The 17,047-nt window shown below is 42.9% G+C and overlaps 2 protein-coding genes across 5 annotated transcripts in view; one reads left to right on the top strand and one right to left on the bottom strand.

The window, feature by feature from the left end:
* The window catches only part of Mgat4a (alpha-1,3-mannosyl-glycoprotein 4-beta-N-acetylglucosaminyltransferase A), a 106,682-nt gene extending 102,088 nt beyond the window's left edge, over positions 1–4,594 (top strand). For all 3 annotated transcript variants that reach the window (XM_040729613.1, XM_040729612.1, XM_040729611.1), the window contains exons 14-16: positions 985–1,051; positions 2,534–2,646; positions 2,781–4,594. In XM_040729613.1, coding sequence (XP_040585547.1) covers positions 985–1,051; positions 2,534–2,646; positions 2,781–2,807 — 207 coding nt within the window. In that variant the 3' untranslated portion in view covers positions 2,808–4,594. The remainder of the gene's footprint in view (positions 1–984; positions 1,052–2,533; positions 2,647–2,780) is intronic.
* A 2,623-nt stretch (positions 4,595–7,217) lies between these two features.
* Positions 7,218–16,993, bottom strand: Unc50 (unc-50 inner nuclear membrane RNA binding protein). Of its 2 annotated transcripts, none has more exons than XM_005075388.4 (6): positions 16,853–16,993; positions 15,548–15,831; positions 14,447–14,567; positions 10,444–10,583; positions 10,262–10,363; positions 7,218–8,816 (listed from the first exon to the last, which is right to left on the bottom strand). In XM_005075388.4, the coding sequence occupies exons 2-6, from the start codon at positions 15,825–15,827 to the stop codon at positions 8,680–8,682; spliced, it is 780 nt and encodes a 259-aa protein (XP_005075445.1). In that variant the 5' UTR covers positions 15,828–15,831; positions 16,853–16,993; the 3' UTR covers positions 7,218–8,679. The 2 variants fall into 2 exon arrangements, with proteins under 2 accessions (XP_005075445.1, XP_040585548.1); XM_040729614.1 differs by lacking the exon at positions 16,853–16,993 and adding an exon at positions 16,557–16,578.
* Between the last annotated feature and the right edge of the window lie 54 nt (positions 16,994–17,047).

Here is a 17,047-nt window from a genome sequence, read left to right as displayed (position 1 = left end):
GAGAGGGGCTAATTTTAACTTACAGTTCCAGATTATAGGTCATCGCTGTGGGGAAGTCAGGCAGGAATTTTAAATATCAAGTTACATCAAATCCACAGTCAAGAGCAGAGAGAAATGAATGCATGAACGTTCTCATGTGTACTTGTGTTCATCTCAGTTTCTCCTCTCTTACATGGTTCAGGAACCCCTGCCTAAGGAGTGGTTCCGCCCCAGTGGGCTTCCTACAGATATGCTCACTGGCCAATCCAATGTAGACAGCCCCTCACTGAGGCTTTCTTCATACTAATCTCTAGTTGTGTCAAACTGACATTTGAAGCCAGTTGTCACAATGGATTAGAGGTGTTATTTATGAGAAAAAAAAACTCATGAGATGTATGACTTTAATGGTAGGTGATAATATTAGGTTTTTAAAATGTTGAAAACTGATATTAATGAACCCATTTGTTTCTTCCATAGTCTTCATTTTGCTTACTGCTGGAAAAATAATGCAGTTGTTTATATTAGGAAAGGGGTCCATATTTTACCACAGTGTTTACCCTGTATATTTTGAGTTCTACAATGCCAGGTGCATGGGGAATGCACAAAGTTGATTCACTGGTCTGTAAGAAATGCCTACATTGCCGGGCGGTGGTGGCGCACGCCTTTAATCCCAGCACTCGGGAGGCAGAGGCAGGCGGATCTCTGTGAGTTCGAGGCTGGGCTGGACCGACAGCCTCGAAAACAATACAGAGAAACTCTGTCTCGTAAAAACCAAAAAAAAAGAAATGCCTACATTTTGTTCAAGTTAACATACAATCTTCATTTTCTGACCATTGGTATTCTATGCAGGCTGAGCAGGTGGTTAAAGTTTTACTAACACATTTTTAGAATTCTCAACTGAGATGCCAGTTTTCTTCATAGCTGCACCACAAATGTAACTTTTACACAAAGTTAGGTTTGCTTAACGGGCACAATTACCTATACAGTTGTTGCTTTTATTTTTAGAGCGACAGTTTGGAAATCAGCAAAGAAACCAAAGACAAACGATTAGAAGATGGCTATTTCAGAATAGGTAATGTCTACTTAGTAACACGCCCCTTATTTCCTGGACTGACTCCTAAAGTCGTTTCAAATTCTTGTCATACATTAAGGCACTTGACAGTTGCAGTCACCAGTGTGCTCAAGTTGTCACTTATATTCGATTGATCTGACAGTTTCCGATCCTGGGTGGATTCCCTGGCTTGTCGGCTTTCTCTGTTGCCTGTCATGGCTATATCTCAGTGACAGCGAGTCTGCCTTTGCTGCCTCTTTCTGCCCGTCTCTATCTGGATGGTCTTCACTGCTCTCATGCCCTCATCTAACTTCCACATGCCAGTCCACCCGATTTCTGACCCTCCCTCTGGGTGTGTGCCGTCTGTGATGTGATGCTGACAGTGGCACCTAGGGAAGCCTTGAGGGTGTTAGGAATGGTAAATGAGCATACTCAGTTATGGTTATGGAGCGTGTGCTCAACAGATTAACCTGGACGGGAATGCCTTCAGCATGCTCAGCTTGCCCTCTTATATTTTAGCTATGTATTAGCTAGCAGCCACCCCGGCATTTTCCCTCTCCTGTTTTCTCCTATTGTCTAATACTTACCTATTTAATGCTTACTGGCCTGAACTCTGTGAAGGGAGGGAGGGAAGGAAGGAAGGAAATGAGAAAGGAAAAAGAAAAGTTATTTTAATGAAGTTTTGTAGTTGATGGTGGACTATAGTAGCAGGTGTCATAGGCATAGTTATTGTTGATGGTTGACTGGGTAAACAAGTCACAATCAAGACGTATTGTGAAATTTGGAAGTTTTGCTTTATTTTGGGTATCCCTGACTGTCCTGGAAATCCCTCTGTAGACTAGGCTGGCCTCAATCCACCTGCTTCTGCCTCCTGAATGCTGGAATTAAAGGTGTATGCCACCACCACCCAGCTCTAAACTCAGAACTTTTAAACTAATACAATATCTAAGCTCATTTCTTTAGGAAAATAAGCAGATTTTATAATCAGCTTCTTTAAAAGACAGCTCACATGTACAGAAAGAGAAGCACCTTCCAAGTTAGAAGTATAGTGGTAGCAGAGATTTAGAGATGCTCCAATGCAAATAAAGGACTGCTGTATTCCACAATTAATACTTGCTTTGAAAGGCTTTTTCCTCTAACTAGAAGTGATTCATCTACAGTGTAATAATATGGCAGAAAGTAAATATCAAAGCAAAAAGCTTAGTAGAATAAATAAGTAAATAACTTCTAGCTGATGAGTATGCTCCACTCAAATCATATGTGTGTGGTCTTGTAACATAGCTCAGTTGATAAGGGCACTTGTCACCAAGCCTGATGACTTGTGTCCAATCCTCTGGACCCACATTGTGGAAGGAGAGAACCAACTCCTAAAAGTTGTCCTCAGACATCTACACACGTATTGTGTGCACACCCCATACAAACACAAATGTAATTTTTAAAAAATTACTTGTTTGTGGATTGATACTGGTGCTTGGTCTTTAACATTTACTTCCTGTTTTGAAGGAAAATTTGAGTATGGTGTTGCAGAGGGAATCGTGGACCCTGCTCTCAACCCCATTTCAGCCTTTCGACTTTCAGTTATTCAGAATTCTGCTGTTTGGGCCATTCTTAATGAGGTAAGGACATAGGAAGTCTGGGAAGTCACATAGCTGCTGCATTGTTTTACGTTGTATTTTGATTTTGCAAATGAAGCTTTCTGGGAATTTCAAATTAATTGCTTTATCAAATCTTTCATTATTTTGTATTTCAGATTCATATAAAAAAAGCCACCAATTGATCTTCTAAGAAACCAACACCACATCCTTTCTTCCTATGACTCTGTCAATTAAAGATAGTTAGCGCGTCCCTTTCTGTCTGGACTTGAACACTACCTCTCGTGAAGCCTACTGTAGATAAGATGATTGTTATTCCCACTCAGACGGGGACTCTTCCCATGGATGACTGCATTCATTTGAAACTAAGCTGTCCTCCAATTTGAACTTGACACAAATGTTTTACAATTCTGACAGCCTGTTAATATGACTGGGACTATTTTGGTATTATACTAATACATAAGAGTTGTACATATTGTTACATTCCTTAAAATTTGAGAAAAACTAATGTTAAATACATTTTGTGAAGGGGGTACTTTTGAAGTTCATTTATTTTACTATTATAGACCCTCTTTTATAGATGATCAGGGATTATATATGTATATATAAATATATAAATACACATACAGATGTTATGGAGTTAATTTATTAGAAACACTTAAGAAGTACATATTTTTGTGCAGTAAATTTTTGAATCAATACCTTTTTTTGAAGAAGCGGTTCCTGGCTTTTTTAAGTTCTTTCTATATTTTTCTTTGGAGATGCAGACATTACAGATCAATGCCATTTTTTTTCCCAGTGCACTGCCATTCCAGATTGGTTCTAGATGGGTTTCTTAACTTGAAGTACTTTTATAATCACAGCAATTCTGAACAAAATATTTTCAGAGGAGTTTGTCATTCTTTAAAGCCAAGATTTTAAAAGACCAGTGTCCTCTTGAAGGTTATTTTACTGTACTGTGTATGGTGTGTAGCCACAGAGAACCAGTGTGGTCTTCAGTGTCCAGGTCTCCAGAGTCCTTGAGGTTTCCCCTAGTGTGTGTGGGTCATGAGACCCCTTCCCTTGTTAATCTGTCTTTAATCACTAGTTAGACACATTATCTCTGTTCTCACTGGTCCTTTTATACCCATGTTAGGTTTCGAAGTTCAGACAATGTTTTCTAGGTAATGCTGTTGTGTGAATCATAATGGGTATGATTTTTAAAGCCAAAACTGTAATGTGGGGCTCCGGTCAAAGATAATTGTAGTGCTTGTATGTTTCCACAGAATGATTTGCTGTGCTGTACCTTGAACTTGGAAGTAAATGCTGTGTCCACAGAGTACTTATGCGTCCTTACCTTGCAGTCTCATGCAGTACTAGTTTGCAATTCTTAACAGTTAGGAAGGCTGAGCAGCAGTTTCCAGTCTCCTCTGGTGATCAGGGGCTGCAGATGTCCAGCAGATGTGGTAGAGACCTGAAGCTGTGGGAGGTCCTAGCTGGTGGCCTCCAGCCTGGAGCTTTCTTAGTTGCCTCATGTATAGGACACATAGCACTTAACAGCCATTTTGCATGCCGTCCTCTGGGAAAAATGTAAATACTACTGTGCTGTATGTTAAAGCCCAGCTGAAGCTTTTCTTGGGGTTTTGTAAATTTCCCTCTCATTTCCTTCAACTTTTTATTTTCTTCTCTGGTTTCCTAAGACACAAGGCAAATACCTTTGAAATGAGCACTGTCTTAACACACTAAATTACTGCTAATGCAGCAGGGTCACAGATGGTGAGACCATGCAATTGGGGGAAGGGGTCCCCTTAGGGCTCTGGTTTCTCAGTGGTTGTAACTTCAGGGAGGCTGTGCTTTAAAAATCTAGTGGGAGACTCTAATGCAACACCTGTCACCATTTGAATGGCCCCTGCTTGGGTCTTTCTGCACATCTTCTCGCTCAAACCCCACTCATGGCTCATGCTTTTTAGCCAAAATAAAAAGTTGTCCTTCATTCAGAGAGTCTCTTTTTTCTCAGTGCCTAGAACATGCCTGGGCCTAGGCAAGCTCTCGTGGCATTCTGGGTGAGTCGTTTCTCTCTTAGGTGTGTTTGCCTAACAACCTTGCCCTGCATGCCTGCATGGGCGCACACACATTCCACGCTCCGGAGGCCAGCTCTCCATCATCTTCCACCACAGCAGGTGCTCACATGACCCTCGGTGTTAGTTGCTCCCTTCTTGGTCCCCAGTGCGGCACTAGACAATCAAAGCAGGTGTGCTTTCCCCAAGCAAGCAGTTGTAGTGGGAGCCTCGGAGGTTGGTAAGAGTGGAGCTCAGAGGAGGGGAAGCCAGGGTGCCTACAACTGCAAGGTGTACACATCAGACCTGAGAGGCCACCAACCCACTTTCCCCTGAATAGTGAATGGAGAAAGTGCCAGATGCAGGACTAATTATATCAGTAAATAGGTGGTGGTTGGCATCTAGTGTGTATTTCATATAAACTAGACTGGCCCCAAAGAAGCCACAGAGCACACAGCAGCTGTTACAATGAAAAGTTGAGCTCTGTGCCCACACGGGGCCAGCAGCCACCATATTGGATCTGAGAAACACGGGACATCACGGTGGGAGGTTCTGCCAGCCAATATGGTGTTGTGTGTAAATATGAACATTCTGAAGGATTGAAAGCAGACCTGTGGATTCAGATTAGTGCAGGCAAAGGTGTGTATTTTGGTGAGAAGGCCAAGATTGCCTGGCTATATGTGAGTGTCATCATTCTTCCCAGCATGCATTGTATCCGTGTCCTCAAGAAGTCTGTTTGACTAAAAAGCCTGAGAGTGAATGCATATGGGTAATACAGTTTGTAGGCTAGATGTGTATGTGTGTGTGCATCCATTAGGGTGTGTTTGAACAAAAGTTCTTTGTGGTTTTGAATTTGCTGGTTTCATGTAAAAGACCAGGTGTGCTTGTTTCACAAAGCTGTCAGGATAGTGGTTAACTACAGTCCTTTTTAGTCTTTCATGATAATGAAAAATAAAGTCTTCAACAGTGCTGTCCCTCAAAGAAAAGTCTGGCTGTGTGGAAAGAGTGTTCAGAAGGTTGTCCCAGTTAATAGTGTCATTTGTGGTATGCAGGATTCTAAGGATGACCCCTTCCATGACCTTGTATAGTATCCTTCCCTTCTCAGTGTGGCAAGAACTGTGACCAGGATGCACGGTCATGTTTTGTTACTTAGCAAAAGGATATTATCTGTGGTGACCAATCCAATCTTGTGAGCCATGTTGGGCTGGGGAAAGTGAGACAAAAGCAGCAACAGAACTTCAAAAGACCACTCCTGGCTTAAGTGGAGGGGGCCACCAGGAAGGACTGCAGGTGGCCTGCCTTAAGACCAGCTGAGGAAGTAGGAGCTGCAGCCCTTTTGCCCCAGGACAGCTTCACAACCCCCCCCCCCCACTTACCCAGGCTTGGAAATGGATGTCTTCAGATGGGAGGCCAACCTGGAAGCACCTTCACTGCAGCTTTGTAAGTGGGGCCCTCCCCAGCAGCTTGGGTAAGCTGCTAGATTTGTTGTGTTTGTAACAAGCAATAGAAAAAGAATTTAAGACAGTCCTGAGTGGTCTTCACACTTGATTGCCTGCAGTAAGTTACTTTTTTCTTTCTTAAAGACAGGGTCTCACTTTGTACCCCAGGCTGGCCTTGAACTTCTGTTCTCCCAGTTCTGCCTCTCAAGTGCTGATATGCATCACCATGTCCAGCTTGTTGATTTTTTTGATAGACACACAGTATAGACTCATTCCTGAGTCTAAGCTAGAATGTTCTGTGCCAGAGATCTTCATCTCCACTACAAGTCAGATTTGTATTGTTTGTGTTTTGTAAAGCAACTGTCAGGATGAGACTGTGGGTGTGGGGTTGTGGGGCATCTTTTTCTCCTAGATGAAGTTAAATGACACTGACTTAAGGGCCACCAGAAGTACTTGAACTATGGTATTTTAGATCAGACTGAAGAGCAGAAACCCTCCTGCCTTCATGGTGACTCATAGGCGTGTCCAACCTTCTGACACTGAAGTATGGCGCTGCCGTCTACAGAGTTCACGCTCGAGAACCACACAGTTCAGTTACTAAAACAAAAATGTTCAAAAGCTTTATGTTTACAATTTGGATTGTGCCATTCATTGCTATCCTGGGCTACAGGCTGAACATACTTGCTAGAGCTTAGGCTATAAGAATAATTTTTTAAAACCACTAGTCAGCCTGCACAGCAAAAACCCTATATGGACCAACCAAGGTTTCATGTTTAGATGCTTTTCATAATACCTCTGATTCCAAGCCGTTAACTGCTAATGAAGCTTATTTTTGTTTTGGTTCACTCATTTGTGCTTGTCTTTTTTTTTTTTTTTTTTTTTTTTACCATATTGCCACAGCCTTGAAGAAAAACAGAACTGAAGGAAAAGAATTGAGGTTAAACACTGTCAGGTCACATGGCCTGTGTTGTCATCATCTTCATTTAGTAAGGGATCTTAAGTCCCAGCTCAATCCTTTTCTAGAAAAGGGCATTCCCAAGCTATGTAGCAACGTTTATAGCTTGTAAAATTTAAACTTTGATAGTTGTAAGGATTTAAATGATTAACCTTAACAGATATATGCTATGCTAAATATGCTCAATTTAATGCATGTGAACATACAATGCTAAAAAGATGACCAGTCTTTTACAAAGACAAAAAAAAGCAAACCAAGGATTTTGTTACCCGTGCCCCTGTACCATCACTAGCTAAATGAAGCCTTGTTTCTGAAATGCTCCCTTCCCCAGTTTTTACACTACCTAAAAAGGCTCCTGTGTGAACAAGCAGGCAGCAAGAGCACACTCCAGGCAGCACGTGACTCTGTGTAGTGTCAGTAATCCGAGTTAGAGGGAGGAGGAAGCGTGTGTAGGGAGCCACTTGCAGGGTGAGCATGGTAGAGTATGCACACTGGGGCTCCAGCTGCTCTCAACAGGCTGGTTCATCATGGGGACAACTAAACTCTTGTGGATGCTAGGGAGGCTGCTTCCTACAGCTGTTCCTAGTACAGCTGGACTAGTCAATAGCACTTGGTGTAAAACTTCCTGGAAACACGGTGCCTGAGCCATATAAAGGGGCTGCTGGGACAGCACTGTCCAGAGTGCTGCCAACAGATTCTTCTCAGTGTAGAGTCCACTAAGCCTCACAGTCATGTTTCCCCCTGGAGTGAGAAAAGTCACTCAGTGGGAGCACTTCCTCCAGAAAGGCTGTCTTTGCCCTGGGGGATGGTTCTTGGAGCAGCCCAGGGAATCTTTGCTAGGTTATACCAGGCTTTTCTCCTCTCCTCCTCAAATGTATTGTGCATACTTTGCTCACAGTGTCTTCATGGGTTGAACAGTTAATAGCTGCAGTAATATTTGAGGTACCTGTTGGATTTTTAAAGGCAGATTATTTATTTTCAAGTTTGCTGCTATAATTGAAACCTAATAATGTCCTGTTGACTGTGCCTTTCATAACTGTCTCTGCTATAACTGTCCATGTGTATTTGAAATAAAGAAGTTTGAACCAAGATTCCCTCTAATAAAAATGTCTTTAACAGAATGAATGAATTTTTTTAGTGCTATTACTATGGTGCTTACTTCATCTGTTTTTTAACTAGTTGCTGGTTCCTCTTGAATCTTTAAAAGGGAAACATGACATCCTGGTGAGAGAGTGGCTGCCATATATACATACAGGCAGTTCTTAAATGAAAGTAGTCCCTGCGGGACTGTTTTGTATTTCAGTGACAGGGGCTCCTGTGTGAGCCACACTGCAGGCTGAATAAGTCTGTACATCTTGCCAACAACAAGCCCATTACTGTGCCCTTGATAGTTTATATATAGCTTTGGGTTAAATAACTAAACAATTACATGCTTTAATTTAAAAATATCTATTATAAATGTACATTTGATTGGTTTTAAGGAATGGTCTAGACAATAGTGTTAGTATCAGCTCAAATTTGTAAACTTTACATCTTTAAGATATCTACAAAGATAATTTACAGACTTTACAAGAGCATATCCCTTCCCCAATACCAGACAGTTCAGCTACAATGCTGGTGTCACTTTTCACTTCACCCTGTACTTGTAGAAGGAACACAGCATGTGGGTAAAGTTCCATCCCAGGGCCAGCGACAGTCCATACAGCACAACGAGAGGTGCAAATGGATAGAGCAGGATTACTGTATTTTTCAAAAATGGCAGTGCTGGAAAAGAAACAAGGATACGACTGAAAGATGAACATGATGAAACAAGGCTCTTCACCACAAGGGGCCAAAGAGGCAGCACACGTTTGCATAGCACCATGATGCTACGTGCAGAACTACAGACACTTCTCATTCAGGGCTGATGAGAAACTCAGTAGAGGGACCAACAACTATCCAGTGGTATCAACCTTCCTAATGCTGCAGCCCTTTAATACAGTTCCTCATGCTGTGGTAACCTCCAGCCTTAAAATTATTTCATTGCTACTTCGTAACTAATTTGCTTCTGTTATGAGTCATAAATATATGATTTGTACGATATCTGATGAGACCCCCAAAGGAGTCATAACCCATGAGAACTGCTGACCTACACACATGTCCCAGGAGTGTAAGCTAGTACGCAAGGTAATGGACCTCATTATGGCACTTTCATGTACGTGGAACAAAATCACTTTTGGGCATTGGAGTGTTTCCATTGCAAAAGCAACATATCTCAAATTGAGGTGTAATCAATGACTCAAACTTTGGGGAAGAACTAAGACACTACACACTGTAAACACTAGGCTTACAGATTTATTATGTATATAAGTATTCTGCCTGCAGGCCAGAAGAAGGCAACAGATCTCATTATAGATGGTTGTGAGCCATCATGTGGTTGCTGGGAACTGAACTCCGTTCCCCACGTACACTGACCAAGGCAGTTCTTAGACTTAGTTCTTAGACACTATGCTTGACAGTTGTGAGGCTCTAAGCGAACCAGTGCTTTACTGTTATGGATCACAATACTGTGAAAATTCGCTAGAAAAAACCTAGTACCCCAAACAAGGCAAGTGGGGTGAAGTAATCCCTGGGAAACTGGTCATGGGGTGAGGAACAGTCAGAGGTCCCAGCCATCCAAAGCAGCAAAGAAGAGCTGGAACCAGTGATACCGTGGATGGTTCTGTGGGATCAATTTTAAGATCTCTAGGCTTTAGCTATGGGATTTTGCTATTATGGGACCTTGCACACAGTAGGCAGGTTTTCTACTGAGCTACGCTCACCCAGCCTAAGAGTATTCTTCATTCACATTAGGAAAAATAACTGAGAAGGTTTGGCAGGAAGTTTGTAAATGTGGCCTGGGATCATCCACAGAACCAAAGAAAGGTTTGTAACTATGAGCCCATGCCTTTTCCTCTCTAGCCCATGGTTAATAACACAGAGCTGGAATCCACACAAGAAAACAGTCAGACTTCCGCCTGTAACTTAGAAATAACGAGTTAGCATGGCTCCTTTAAAGTTATGACAAATGTTACATGCCACTCCACTTGTGGACAGTGGGTAGGCTAAAAGGTGAATACACCTATGAAATTATGAAGATCATATGGAGTGAACAATAGTGTCTTGTCAGTGCCCTGTAAATCCACTGCTAACACCCTTCCCTGTTACATTCGTAAACCACCAAAACTTACCACTGTATCCCAAGAAGGTTACATAGATATAATAGCCAACAGCAATCAACCATAAGGTATTTCCAACTAAATATCCAATAAATGTGTCTGTGAGGATAACATCTGCCAGAAAAAAAAAATACATATAGTGAGTCTCTTCACACAACAAGAACTTTGAGAACATCTGAGAAACAAATACTTACGGTTGATGAAAAACAGCTGGATAAAATGCAAAATGACTAGGAGTGGATAAAACGCATTCAGATGCACATCAAAAGCGTATCCCCACTCCACATCATAGTCTCTGCTCTGGCGTTTCACTAGATACTTGTTGGAGATGAACCTGAAGAGCAAAATGACAACTTCTTACACAAATGTACCTGTTCTTTCAGTACCAACCACCTTCTGGGTGCCACATGTCACCAAAGTTCTAGAGATGGAGCAATGAAACAGGTCAATGTCTCTGCCTTCCCTCTAGTGGGAGTAGCCTGGCATGGTACTAAGGAGAATGGCAAACAGGCAGAGCTGAGGTACGATTTTAAATCTCAACATTTGGGTAAAGAAGCATGGCACTGATGATGCCTGGCACAGCTGAAGTTCTGTGTGTGCCTGTGAGGAGGAAGGAATAGAGCAGGTAGCTAATAAAAGGAAACAGAGAGCCTGCTTTCCAGATGCCTGTGGCTACTTTGTGACTTTTCGCTCTTTCACTCATTGTAGAAGCAGCCAGGGTCAAGATGCAAGAAATGTCAGAAATGTTTTGACAGGGTCTCCTTGGTGGCCAATCTGACTGCAGACTCCACAGACAAGAGGACAATAGCCTGTCACTAGAGTCACCTAACAGTGGAGGTGATGAGGTGTACAACACTAGTTGAAGGTGAAGCCAGAAAATCATAACAGGCTTGCCCTGAGCAGGTAGGAAGATAGCATTGCTATCAGTCAAAGACAGGTTGGTGGTGCCAGAGTGGTTCTGAGAATGAAGGAGCGGGCAAGACTTGGGATTGGGATCAGCTATGACAAATGTGCTTAATTACCAACAAGGATTAAGTTGTATACAAAGCCTGTAGTTGAAAGGAAGGTCTAAGGTAGTGTGTAGATGACATTGAAAGCCATGGGGCCTAAATGACATCACTAAAATCATGATTTCATCTAAAACCACCAACTAAACAAAAATCCAGTAAATACTCATGGCCAAGACTTTTACCATTAAAAGTGAGGGAAACGGGAGGAAATGGGAGAAAGGGCTGGCTATTGGTATGCCCAAACAGAACAGCGTATGCTTCCCTCACTGTTCTACAACTTGACTTACCAGAAAGCTATTGTGTCCAGATCCTCAATGAAAAGGACCATTTGTTCTACAAACATCTGGAAATGTCCTTTCTTATGTTACTAGATTTTAAATACCATTTTATTATAGTGTTTGTTTATGGGAGGTGCCATAGCATGAAGTCTGAAAACAACTTTGTGAAGTTAGTTCTCTCATGTGAATCCTGAGGATTAAACTGGGCAAGTGCTTTTAATGGCTGAGCATATGTCACTGTATTTTAGCTCAATTCAGTATCTTACATATTGAACACAGATACAGCGTCAGGCTGTGGTGGTGCATGCCTGTAATTTCAGCATGCAGGTGGTGAAGACAGAACAACTTTAGTATAAAGCCAGCTTGGGCTACATGGTAAGTTCTAGGCTAGCCTGGGCTATAGTGTGAGGCCCTAACTTAAACAGCACAACAACAAGACAAACACACTAAATCAAGAAAGCATGGCAGAAGATAGTAAAGTCTATACTTAGTTATCAAAAAGTCAAAACAACAGTGCTTCACTTGGACAAACTGTAACACACCAAATACTATTTTAGCCAAGAATATGTGCCACTCAATTTTACAAAATCAGTGAAATAAGCCAGGAAAGGAGAGATAAAATAACAACAAAACAAAACCCTGACCTCAGAGTACCAGGAAATGGAATCATAGACACCAGATGCTAAGAAAGAAGGGTTGATGGAGGTTGGATTGTTGCTATCAAAATAGAAGCAAGGAGTTTGAATGCTCACAGCACAGTGGTGCTAGACATTTTATAAGAGCTAGAACTTCAAGGTCCCCAACCAATAAGTTGTAAATGTTTGGGATGGAAACTTTAATTACCTTGATTTGATCATTACTCATTATATACATAAATCAAATTATCACATGGAACTACATAAATTATAAAATTTAAAAATAATTATGAATGATAAAGGGATTGTGGGTAGTATGCAGCTCATCCCCCAGAAGTTCTTTTACACAATCACTACCCTCCTGCTGTACCTCCGTGCATCCCTTAAATGGCACAGACATTCCTTCCTAGAGAACTTCGAGGCGACTGACTGCTCTTTCCCACCTCCAAGATGGCCGCGTGTCAATCCAAACTACTGTCCGAAGGTTTCCAGTTCTCTGCCTTCCTGTTTGCTGCTATCATCTCCATCAACATCTCACCAGCTGCCTGACTCAGCATGGCCAACACAGAACGCTTCACCAGCATTTACCACAGTCTCCTAAGCCCTAACTCCCTAGCCACCAATCACGTTACCATGGAAGCTCTAAATTCTCTCCTCATCCGACCACCACCACCACATGGTTCTGGGCATCCCTCCTTCACCTGAGTCCCTCTGATTGTCTCCGGCTTCCCTACTTCTCTGCTCCTTCACTGCCATGTTGAAGACTTTGCCAGTGTGAAACTGACTTGATTTTCTTCATTCTTAGCCTCCTAGCTCTCCTCTCCATCTCTCTTCTAACCTCCAACCCACACTTGCCGATGTGAACATAAAGGCCCATTTTTTCCCCCTGAATTCCATCAAGGCTATTTATTTTCTAAGGCTCATTAGTTCACAGCCATTAAATGTTAACTGTCCCCAGACCTACCATGATGCTGCACATAACCATGTCTCTTCATTTGCAAACCCTGGACCCAGGAATCAAGTGTCTCATATCTCCCCTAAAACACAGCCTTGTGTTGTTACTATGGCAATTTTGGAGGTTTTTGGGGGGTGTCATTGTTTCTACTTCCAACTCCTCACAAGTTTATGACACCTGAGTTCTCACAAACAGCAGAATGAGTCCTTTTCTACTTGACCAAACTATAGGAGACAAACCAAAGGTAATCACCTTCAGGATGCCTTGGTTTCTGTGGCCACCCACTACACTCAGAGAATTGTACTTGCAACAAACTGTTCTTGAAAGCTTTATATCTTTTCCCCCATAAGCTGCTTGACAACGAGTATCTGATTGACTTATATCAGCAATATTAATCTCCAATTAGGTTTTAGAAATTTAGATTAATGATACATAATAGCATTAACTACCCAGAGCCCAGAAAACCAACAGTTACAAAGGAAAATAAAAGGTTGATCTCATAGATTACAGCCTTGGCATTTTGTTTAAAATAGTACTAGCTACCATCTACCAAACACTCATCTAGGTACCAAGGACCTACCATCCTACTATCCCTTAAAGCATCTAGTGAAACAATTAACTCCAATTTGTAGAGGACACTAAGAAATGACTGATAGCAATGTGGACCTCCATCTGAGAGTAAAAATGGTCCATCAAGTTTTTTCTGCTTCCTCCTTAGTTTTCATCCTCTACATAGTCCACTTAATGCATCCACTAGCCTTTGTCCAGGAAGCCAACCACACAGGAGCATTCTCTGTGAGAGAAGGGGGAAGCTGAACACCAAACTACTGTTGCTCAATCAACCCCAGACAGAAGCAAGTTGAAGACCTTTGACGACCTCTGGATGTGCTTTCTTCTCAGCAGGAAGGAGCCACATTAAAACCAAAACCCTTTTCAAACACAAACAACTTAATGTCAAAGAGTCCAATGGATAACCCTCTAGATGTGAAAGCACCTACACCCTGCAGTTCCGCAGCTGGAGAAGGTCTCCACTGACAACTGCAGAAACCAGCTAACCAGACACAAGCAGAATCTGATATACCATCTTCAAAAATCGGTCTTTAACAGGATGCAGACACTCTGGGATTTGCTAGAGTGACAATAAGCACCCATTAGTATTTCCTGATGTAGTACAGACACAGGAGGCCAAGTTACAATGATCTTGGCAGTCAATCTGGCCACTTCAGTTACTCTATTTGTATTCAATTTCCATTAGCTACTGTACCTCTGAAGTAAACAGAGGCCAACAGTATATAAAAAAACCACATTATGGTACTTACCACATTAATGTTGATATCAGAAGGCCAACACCTACACAATCTATGAATACAACCCACAGGAGCAGCTTTATTGTCTCAAAAAATCCCATGTCCAGCACAAAGCCAAATCCTATGGTGGACACTGAAATAAAGAGAAGATTCACTGCTATGCTCTAGGGTACAAGACATAGTCCCTGGCATCTGTACGCCCAGTATATGGACAATGAAATAAAACTCTCAAATGTGTTATATGCAACTGATACAGAAATAAATGCTGCTTTTGAGTGCAGGTACAGGAACTGGATTCATGCGCTTGTTTACCATGACACTCGGGTATTCAGAAAACACCTGTGCAGAAGGCATGGGACTTATTTTTAAATCCAGTTAAATGTGAAAAGCACCTACATCAATACCTTATAGTTGACTGGGATGCTTCCTTGATGTACAGGAGAACTTGAAGGCAATTTTTCAAGTTCAAATCAGTATGTTCTGTACCCTTACTCTGAAAGCAGGGGGTGTGGCTCTGTGTAGAGCACTTGCATGGCATGTTGAGGTCCCTGGTTTCTACCCCTAGTCCTGCCAACGCTCTGCCTCTCTCCCTGCCAACCAAACAAAACCACCACTACAATCCCCCAGCCTCACAGATTTGCGCCATTATGAAATGTAATTTTCCACCCTAACATTTCTTTGTACACATTTCAGTATAGGTTCACATTAGCTTTTTTTTTTCTTTGAAGTCAGTGAGTGTGGTGGCATATGCCTGTAATGCCAGCACTCAAGAGGCTGAGTTAAGAGGATCTCGAGTTCAAGGCCAGGCTGGCCTACATATCTAGAGCCTGTCTCAAAAAGAAGGAAATGACAACAACTATGGAGTAGATTCTGTCCCCTACTTTTCAGTGTCCCAATACAGTAGTTAACTCTGGCGCCTGTTAGAGTCTGAACCAGGAAGAACACTACTTTCTTTCCTGACAGCTTTTTAAGGTTGGGGTGGGGAAGACAGCTTCAAATACCTCCCCCCAGATTCTAACCCATAATACATCAACACAAGAAATACTCCAAAGAAGTTTCATCTGAATAACCCTTTGTTCATCAACTATACTGCTTGTAAACTAACATGCTTACCACAGAGCCAGACACTTAAGAGGACCAAGAAAGCAGGGTCATCTCTGGCCCACTGGTCCTTTGTTTGCTTCCGGTAATGAAAGTTCCTATAAACCCTCTGTGGGGAAGTGAACAGGTAGAGCATCTGCCATGCAGCAAACTCAAAGTCCATCTGCCGAAATCGGAAAAGCCTTCTGAGGTACTTGTAGCGTTTTGCTCCGGCTGTGTGTCTCGCTGCATCCCTGGAATTCAAGACTCCATTCCCCTGCAGTGAAGAACTCACCGAAGTACTTGGTAACATCTTCCTGGATGAAATAAAAAAGCATTTCTCTTAGGTGTAACCTTTAAGAACTGTCTGGCAACTAGCACTCCACTTGAGAGTTGTGATATTTTCTCCTGCTACCTTCGGGAAGGATTAGGGGCCAGAAGCAATGGGATTGGTTCTGGGCTTCTCTAGGGCCTGGCAAGTATTAATAGCATTTCTATCAAGGGCAGTACCACACTCTTCTGCATCACCTGAAACCACTTATCTCGAGTCCATGGTTTTCCACCCTTCACTTTAGTCAAGCCTTTGACAGCTAACCACCAATAGTGGAGGGCAACGAAAAAACAGCACAGACATATGAAATGACCTCCTCATGGACATGGAACAAAGACCGGAACTCTGACTCAAAATTCCACGTTATTAATGGCCAACATTTAAAACAAAACAGCAACAACAAAATACTTCTTTTAAGCTGAAAGCAATGACACTGAAAAGGTAAAATGCACAGCCTGTTCGTACAAGTTCATCAGCGACGGCCAGCAAGCTCCTGGTTACTCAAAATGTCACATAAAAAAAAAAGATGCAAATTCCAATCCTTGGTGGTTTTACTCCCAGAATAGGTGGGTAGGGTAACAGCGCGTTGGGTCCAGTCCAACTAGTCCGAAGCTGAATGAGCGCTGCTCACCGCCGCATGCTCCCCTCCCACAGGTGCCAGCACACCTAGGCGCCCCGCCCCGCCCCTCCCCGCCAGCTGCTCTCTATTACCCCAAGCCTGTGGGTCCGCTGTCAACTAAAAACACACGCGGCCCAGTGACATCTGGGTTAAGAACAAGCAACGTAAAGGTTTCGGTGTATGTGTCTCCCGTGCAAACTTCCAGATCTGCTTAGGATAAAAAACGGTTCTATTTCTGCGATTCCAGAAAACGGGCGTCTTTGGTGTTACCCACTGAGGGCGGGCCTAGGGCTCGAGCTGCCGGCTTGTCCCCTACCCCGGCCGCTGAGACGCCAGGCCACGAGCTGTCCGTGGAAACGGCCGTCAGCACGAATGGAACAGAACTCACCTGAAGGCCCTGGGCTCAGGACTACTGCCACCTTCGCCCGGCAGCCGAGCCCAGCCTCCGCGGAGCCTACTTCCCCTACCGCTACGTAGCCAGCACTCACGGCGCCTCGTATTTGCGTCATGGGCCCAACTTCCGCTACGCACGCGCACACTCTCAAGACTCACGTCTTTCTCGCCGCCCCGCCGGAAGTTGTTG

Source organism: Mesocricetus auratus, unplaced genomic scaffold (assembly GCF_017639785.1).
Source record: "Mesocricetus auratus isolate SY011 unplaced genomic scaffold, BCM_Maur_2.0 Super-Scaffold_100021, whole genome shotgun sequence".
Taxonomy (NCBI): domain Eukaryota; kingdom Metazoa; phylum Chordata; class Mammalia; order Rodentia; family Cricetidae; genus Mesocricetus; species Mesocricetus auratus.
Note: the sequence above shows the minus strand (reverse complement) of the source record. Positions and strands in the feature narration are given on the sequence as shown.